Raw genomic sequence first — 8,274 nt, 5'->3', positions numbered from 1 at the left:
CAGGAAGTCCAAAACGGTGCCAGAATCACAAGACAAGAAAGTCAAAATGTTGCACAAAATTACCAGCTTGACTGTCAGGGATGTGAGATTCCCGACTTCTGTGGAGCAACACGGCTCCGACGCGATGGTAAGGAAGTGTGTGCAGCTGCGTGTGTGTTTGTGTGTGTGTTTGTGTGTGTGTGTGTGTTTACATTGTGACTCCGCACTCTGCAGCACACCGACCCGGATTATTCGGCCGCGTACGTGGTGGTGGACACGGACTGCGGCCTGAAGGGCTTCGGCCTCACTTTCACGTTGGGAAAGGGCACGGAGATCGGTAACGTTTCGCTGCCGCGTTCAAGTGCTCCTGATAAAATCAGAATTTTCCCCTTCCTCGAGCCAAGCGTGTTCAAATCATTGCATTTGTGAATTGAACCAGAAGGCTTTGGTTTTAGGTCTGTTGGAGAACAGGGACAGTCATGAAAAAAGGTTTATTATTGAACAGATGCAGTTGTCTGCTCACAATATTAATAATTAACTCAAAAGCGAAAGACACTTCTATCCATCTATCTGTGATCATAATTAGGAGATATTAAGTCGTGATGACTTGCAGAACTTTGTATTTCTTCATCCCAGTAGCAGAGTGAGCTTTCATATGTATATCATAATGTACAAAGATGAACCTTACACCGCCATCTTGTGGTAATGCATATTAAACACAATTAAATAATTTCAGGTGCCTCTCTTCAAAGACTAGTACAACAAAACATTTGGTCTGTATGAGCTTGTCTTCCAGAGGCTGATGTGTTGTGATTTCCCCCCCCCAGTGGTCTGTGCTGTGGAGGCCGTGGCTGGTCTGGTTGTTGGGAAATCTCTCCAGGAGATTGTAAGCGACTTCCGGGGATTTTATCGCCTCCTGACCAGTGACAGCCAGATGAGATGGGTGAGCGCCGCCACATTGAAAAAGATACCGCCAGGCAGCCTGATGTTTATTATATTTAAAAGCAACCGTCTCGTCGTAGAATAACTCATCCATCTTGCGTTACCACATGGAGAGAGTGACTCGCATCCTCTTATCTTGTCATAGATACCTTTTATAAATCCATTTATTCTTATTCTAATAAGACGTGGGATCCGTCTGATTCATGAAGCTTACCGAGATTCAAAAAGAAGAGCCACATGAATCCTGTTTCTCGGGTTCAATTTACAGTCAATCTGTCTGTCATCTTGGCAAGTTGCTGCAGGCGTAGCGGCTGACACTCAATCTTGAAGGACCCACAGGTCTAATCTGGTTTCTGAAGGTCCCAAAAGTCCTGATGAAGATGGATGTGCCAAGACGACAAATATATGCAAAAATACAGGCTTTTCAGGGTAGTCGTGTGAGGTGCATGCAGCCAAAGAAATGTCTCTATAGATACAAAGAAAAGCTATTTTTAATGCGCGCAAAAGGTAACAAAAAGAGAAAACCTCTTGTTTTTGAAGGTGTCAAAGTCCAGATTTAGACTGACGGGACGAGACATATAAAAGTGAGTAATTGTGAATAAAGGTGCGCTCTTGAATCCAGACTTTTCAAAAAGTAGTATCAGGTGCATGCAGCCAACAGAAAAGTGGAAGAGGCTGTTTGGAAACAAAGCAAATATACATTTTTCCAATTAACTCTAACTAACAAGTAGTAGAAGAGGCTCTTCAAAAGCAACTTATAAAGCGTGCAAAAGGTGAGTGTGTAAAAAGACCTTGTAGTTCATGAAGGTCTCAAAGTCCTGGTTAATGATTACACACTTTAAAACTCTTGTTATTGTCTTTTGTTCACTTTGTGCCTCTTGTCTTTCAACCCATTTTTCATGCACACGTCCAGATAAGCGTTCTTTTACAGTGCCGCCTGCCTCTGTAAGTTTGAACTCCTAAAGGGGGATGTTTTTAAACCCGTCTGAACCAGTTAGGCCCGGAGAAAGGAGTGATCCAGCTGGCCGTCGCTGCTGTCCTGAATGCTGTGTGGGACCTGTGGGCGAGGGCAGAGGGCAAGGTGGGAACTGTTTGCTGAGGTCGAAAGAAAACTGCATTTCCTTCACGGGCTTGACGCGTCGTGACTCACGATCTGTTGTCATCATTCTCCCCCTCGCAGCCGCTGTGGAAGCTGCTTGTGGACATGGTGAGTCACGGGGGAGTTTAGACGTCTGATTGATGTGCAGGATGTGACCGCATGGGGGAAAACATCCTGTCTGGCGTGTGTCAATTCAGGAGCCCAAGCAGATCGTTTCCTGCATTGACTTCCGATACATCACCGACGCGCTTACGGAGGAGGAGGCTGTAGGTGAGGCGGGTTTGGGACGTTTAATGTATGTTCAGTACAGTTTGGGCAGAGGAAAACTCCTCTTTTTGCCTCCGTGCAGCGTAGTCACATCAACGCTCTTTAACGCGTCTCTTTTTCTCATTCAGACATACTCGTGAACGCGCAGGAGGGCAAGCAGCGTCGAGGTGAGCTCACTAAAGAGAGACATTAATTACATGGCTGGGATTATGCGGAACGAAATTGCCTCTTTAGACACTACCAGGAGTGCTTTTAGCCCGCGTAATAGCCCCCTTGCGCTCCACTATTGCTCTATTAAAACACACTTCTCCTGGAGTGTTTATAACCTGAGTGGACTGCTTCTTTCTCCTTTCAGAGGATCACATGCTGAAAGAGGGATATCCCGCCTACACCACCTCCTGTGCGTGGCTGGGATACTCGGACCAGCTGCTCCAACAGGTCTCCGCGCTGTGAAATAGTTACTACGACAACAAAAGAAAACCCTTTTCCAAATGAGCGTGACGGTCGTGTGTCTCTGAAGCTCTGCACAGACGCACTGGAAAGCGGTTGGACCAAATTCAAGGTGAAAGTCGGTGCCGATCTGGAGGACGATAGACGCAGGTGCCGTCTCATCAGGCAAATGATTGGGCCCGACAACACTTTGGTACGATCGCTGTTTTTTTTTTCTCCCCACCATCGCGTTTGTATCAGCAAGTAACCGGTTACGATAAAGTGCTGTTGTGTTAAGATGATCGATGCCAACCAGAGGTGGGACGTCGCCGAGGCCGTCGGCTGGGTGTCGAGCCTGGCGGAGTTCAAGCCTCTGTGGATCGAGGAGCCGACGTCTCCGGATGACATCCTGGGTCACGCCGCCATCTCCAAGGTGAGAGGCAAGGCCGACCTTCCGCGTTGAAGAGACAAAACAGACAAGGGATCCGTCCGCTGTTGAAGACGGATACAAGATGTCTGACTTTGCCGTTGCAGGCTTTGGCTCCGTTGGGGATCGGAGTGGCAACGGGAGAGCAGGTCAGAGGTCGCGTTTGTTCTCGCACACGCAGCAGCGCTGCCCAATGAGCTCATATGTTCTGAGTTGGCTCGCCGTTCCCTCTCCAGTGTCACAGCAGGGTGATGTTCAAGCAGTTCCTGCAGGCCTCGGCCCTGCAGTTCGTCCAGATAGACAGCTGTCGGCTGGGCAGCGTCAACGAGAACCTGGCTGTGATGCTGATGGCCCACAAGTTCCAGGGTAACGCTCCAACATGACGACCACCTCACAAGAGTGACATATGGAGCCCCAAACGAGAAAATATGAGCCTCGACAGCAACAAACGGGAGTAAAATAGTGTTATACAAGTCATAAATGTGGCTTTTTTTTTACCAATTGATTTGTCTACGGATAAATATGAACTCCATCCCAAGATTTGATGTGACGATGTATTCAGTTATCTGTATGAAAAACATGGCTGCAACACTCAGACTGCTGTTTCTCACCTCAGTGCCCGTCTGTCCTCACGCTGGAGGAGTCGGCCTCTGTGAGCTCGTCCAGCATCTGATTCTGTTCGACTACATCGGCGTGTCCGGGAGTCTCAGCAACCGGTGAGAGCAGGAGTCCTTCAAGTCTCCAGTGAGGAGCTCTGGACTCAAACCCAGTTATTTCAGCATTGTTTTGTTTGGTTGGCAGAATGTGTGAATATGTGGATCACCTGCATGAACACTTCACCAGTCCTGTGGTGATTCGTGACGCCCACTACATGCCTCCCAAGGTAAGATGAGGGACGGGTAGAAACTATAACGTCGAAAATGTTTATCTAAATTACTCAAAAAAAAGATAGAGTGCAGATCCGTTGCACCTTTCATGCTTGTTTCTTTCAGCCAGTGGTGGAAGAAGTACGGAGATCTTTTACTTTAGTTCAAGCAGCAATGTCAGTGGAGAAATACTCCACATGTACAAGCAGAAGTTTAGCATTCAAAGTATTAATAAAGCAAAAAGTACAAGCATCAAAATATACTTCCCAAAAGGTTAAGTACGCAATTTTGCATGAATATGTTCATAATGTTATTGCTGCTGTTAGTAAAGTTGTAGCATAGCATTCACTCTATATAATGCCGGACGGCTTGTGAATTTCACCACAAGATCAAGATTTTTTCATATCAATTACATTTAGATCTGAATCTGCAAAGTAACTTAAGGTATCAGATAAATGTCATGCGGTAAATAAAAAGTGATGTTTCTCTCTAAAATGTAGACGTGAAAGAGCAGCAGAGCTGTGCTTCTTGTTCTCAGGATCCGGGCTACTCGTGTGAGATGCTGGAGTCGTCGGTGCAGAGACACCAGTACCCTGAAGGAGATGTGTGGACGCTGAACACGAACAAATAATCAGTTTAGAGGGCTCGGTTTAATCTTATAATCAAACCGTTGAAGTGGAGTTAAACACAATAATCTACAGTAAAGAGTTAAAGTGGAGCCGGCGTTCAAATTCAGACCTTATATTGTGCTGCTGCTCGGCTCCTTTTGATCAACAATTGTGTACAAATCCAGCTGACACAGATGAAAATACTTTATTTACAAATTAGATATTAATAACAGTTGAAAGAAGAGTTGGAAAAAAAACAATAGTAGTACTTACAGTAGTAGAAGAAAGTACTTTTCTGTAACAAGTCGTGGTTTTTAAGTGTCAATCAGAAAGAAACGAAACCACTTCACCTTCTTTTGTGATTTGGATGCACTGACCTTTTAAAATATGAGCTTCCTTTAATTCACACATATATACAGATACAAAGCCATACATTTTGTAATCTTTACACGGCCATCTGCATCTTAATGGTGGGATGAGGGTTGTAGTCGCAGATCTCAAAGTCTTCGGCCCGGAAATCATTGATGCTCTCCACTTGTCTCAGGATCTTGAGCTTGGGGAAGGGGCGGATCTCCCTCCGGAGCTGCAAAGTTAAACACACGAGCGAGTCAGAAAGCAGGCCGAGAGCCGCGAGACGGCGAGCCGCCTGTAACCAACGCACCTGCTCTTTGAGAGGTTCGATGTGGTTGACGTAGATGTGAGCGTCTCCCAGTGTGTGAACAAAGTCGCCCGGCTGCAGGGAATGACAAAAGTATAATAAAAAAGGTGATGCGACCGAACAAACAATGAATTTGTATTAGGTTGTTGTTGTTTTTTTTGACAAAAAGTGCTCTTACTTTGAGTCCTGTGATGTGTGCGATCATGTAGGTAAGCAGTGCGTAGCTGGCGATATTGAAAGGCACCACGAGGCCCATGTCGCCCGAGCGCTGGTACAGCTGACACGACAGCTCGCCGTCACACACGTAGAACTGACACAGGGCGTGGCAGGGGGGCAGCGCCATGAGGGGCAGGTCTGCAGCGACGCAGGAGGAAGACGGGCAAATTTTTTAAAAAAAACGATCGTGCCGTTGAGGATTAGTTCAGGCGGAGTTTGATTTGGCACAGGCCGCACCTTTTGGGTTCCAAGCGCACATGATGATGCGTCTGTCCTCTGGGTTCTTCTTGATGGTGTCAATGACGTTCTGCAGCTGGTCAACACCTTGGCCTGTGTAATCTGTGGAGTTAATACAACAGCGTTTGAGATTGGAGGCACAGTATTCTGTTAAGTGTTTTACCAAGAATCAGTTTGATACACAAAACCCCTGAAAATCTTTTGTTTTTTTGCACGGATTAAACAAATCACAGTGTCAACTGGTGAATTTTAAAAAAAAGGTGCGGATGGGCTTATGTCTTCAGAAGAAGGCCCCACGTCTTTACAGTTATTAATGAGGGTATTTTCTAAGGTGTCAAACTATTCCTTTAATGTTAAGTAATGTAGCTGTTTTATATCATTTTAAAATACTCTTTATTGTCAGATGATCCTACTTTTAAAAATAGAAACATAACTTCCATCATCATCATGCATTTGGTGACCTCAAATTCTATTTGAACACAAGTGGAGCTCTTTGAAATAAAATAGAAATGAAATCCTTCAACGAAGGAAAGTGTGAGTGTAAATTTTTGAGTTGTGTCGCTACACAATGAACTGTGTGTAGCTGTACTATCTGTCACTGCACCTGCGTGCATGTTTGTGTACTCGGCACCAAAGTGCCTCCACTGGAAACCGTACACGGGTCCCAGGTCGCCTTCCTCTCGGTCTCTGAACCCGAGGTTGTCCAGGAAGGCCCGCGAGCCGTTGGCTTCCCAAATCTTCACCCCTTTCTCGGAGAGCTCTTTGGCATTTGTTGATCCCTATGACGACAAAATAGAAGAGCTTAATTCAGTGCTTTAAAAAAAAAAAGATTTCAGCTCCCATAAATTGGCAAAATAAATGAATAAATCTGAATTCACTGCTACATGTTCAGGTATGTAGCCATCTAGATATTTTGAGATATTTAGCTCCGATATTTTTGCATCTGATCTAATAGTTTCTGAAAAAGTCATGTTGATGTGTTTTCCCCCTACAGATATATGGATAAGTGAAAACCTAAGAAATCAAACCCTAAACTATCTGCATGACTATAAAGCGCTACAGGAAAGTGAGACATTTTATCGTAAAAGAATTTGCTTGAATTGAAAAGAAATGAGTCAATCTTGTTGCATCATTCTCACCTTAACAAACCACAGCAATTCTTCAAGAATTGCTCTCCAAAACACTTTCTTGGTCGTCAGCAAGGGGAACTGATCTACGAAGGAAACCGGACAACAGGTTAGGAAACATTTATGACATCACAGTTAGTTACAGCAAAACAATACAAGTAGTGGAAAGTAACAAAGCACATTTTATAACCATGCTGGATCTCTGAGGTGTGAGGGTTAGAAATCATTACCAAATTTGAGCAAGACGTGGATGAGATAAAAGGTAAACGCGTGTAGTTGCAGAAAATCTAATAACGAAACCCGTCAGTGCCCCCTCGCGGTTAAACTATGAACTGCGGACAATACAAACATTTTTATTTCTGTACAATATGTGATAAAAATAAAAACCTCAGCCATTGTATCAGTCGGGTTACTGTACAGTACATTTATACATGAACTTGACTAGTTTTACTTGGATATGTGCATGCTATTTTGAACTGCTACTAGAATAAAATGCAGAGAGACATGTACAATGTATTAGTTTGCAGATTAAGATTTCACAAACAAAATATGCTTGATTCATAAAAAAAAAGGATGCAATGTTAATTTATTAAACCACATTATTAGCCATTATTACACTGCATATATTAATGAAATGGGACATCCTGCATACTTTGAGGCTTTGAGTTTACTTTGCAGGATGTGTGTTTCCAGCATTCCTCTCGTGTACAGTAAGTAAATGCATGCAGAACTGAAGGGACAGCAACACACCTCTCAGACTGTATCGGGACTGAGCCCCGAACACAGAGACGACCCCCGTCCCGGTCCGGTCTCCCTTCCTGCGGCCGTGCTGCATGATGTACTCGATCTGATCCAGATAGCCTCGTTCATCGCAGAAAACACCGAAGTTCTTCTTCTTCTCTTCCGGCGCTGCAGACTTCTTCTCCTCCTCCACCTGAACCCCGTCCTCTGTGTGTATTTCTGACGTGGCGGGCATTTTTTGTTGTTGTAGACAAACGAGTCGCTCACACGAATTGACAGAAACAAGTGTTTTGAGGGTTTTTGCGGGAGATTTTGAGGACCGCTTCCGTTATCGTACGAAATCTCGCGAGAGTACTGCAAGAGAAGCGCGCTCTGCTGCAAAAACTCAAACAGGAACTGTAACACACTCTCAACAGTTTCCTACTTTATTGCACCGTGGCTGCCAAAAAATAATAATACAATTATAGTTACAGATAACTCATAAATATGATTAAAAATATATACTGCTTTAAAATTAAATTAAATATATATTGCCTGTCAAAAAAAATCCAGATTGTTCCAAAAACTCAGAATGATATGTACATCTTATATTTACAATTTTGGTGTAAAAAGTAGTGAACGATCATTTTTTTTTGGATAACTTGTGACAAAAGATTTTTTTTTAAAGTGTCTCAAGCA

The 8,274-nt window shown here is 44.1% G+C and overlaps 2 protein-coding genes across 3 annotated transcripts; one reads left to right on the top strand and one right to left on the bottom strand.

The window, feature by feature from the left end:
* Positions 1-6: 6 nt before the first annotated feature.
* On the top strand, positions 7-6,211 carry enosf1 (enolase superfamily member 1). Of its 2 annotated transcripts, XM_068582103.1 has the most exons (15): positions 7-127; positions 214-316; positions 807-922; positions 1,916-2,002; positions 2,102-2,128; positions 2,218-2,290; positions 2,416-2,454; positions 2,643-2,725; positions 2,808-2,930; positions 3,015-3,149; positions 3,251-3,292; positions 3,380-3,509; positions 3,760-3,859; positions 3,945-4,026; positions 4,548-6,211. In XM_068582103.1, the coding sequence occupies exons 1-15, from the start codon at positions 47-49 to the stop codon at positions 4,638-4,640; spliced, it is 1,314 nt and encodes a 437-aa protein (XP_068438204.1). In that variant the 5' UTR covers positions 7-46; the 3' UTR covers positions 4,641-6,211. The 2 variants fall into 2 exon arrangements, with proteins under 2 accessions (XP_068438204.1, XP_068438205.1); XM_068582104.1 differs by lacking the exon at positions 7-127 and having other exon boundaries at positions 297-316; positions 1,920-2,002.
* Positions 4,809-7,924, bottom strand: tyms (thymidylate synthetase). The gene is made up of 7 exons (XM_068582105.1): positions 7,606-7,924; positions 6,868-6,941; positions 6,333-6,507; positions 5,729-5,830; positions 5,454-5,629; positions 5,279-5,350; positions 4,809-5,200 (listed from the first exon to the last, which is right to left on the bottom strand). The coding sequence occupies exons 1-7, from the start codon at positions 7,829-7,831 to the stop codon at positions 5,063-5,065; spliced, it is 963 nt and encodes a 320-aa protein (XP_068438206.1). The 5' UTR covers positions 7,832-7,924; the 3' UTR covers positions 4,809-5,062.
* Positions 7,925-8,274: the final 350 nt, after the last annotated feature.

Source organism: Clinocottus analis, unplaced genomic scaffold (genome assembly GCF_023055335.1).
Source record: "Clinocottus analis isolate CAN_PGR_092001 unplaced genomic scaffold, fCliAna1.0.p SCAF_18, whole genome shotgun sequence".
Lineage (NCBI taxonomy): Eukaryota > Metazoa > Chordata > Actinopteri > Perciformes > Cottidae > Clinocottus > Clinocottus analis.
The sequence above is the reverse complement of the archived record's forward strand: the minus strand, read 5'-3'. Positions and strand labels throughout refer to the sequence as shown.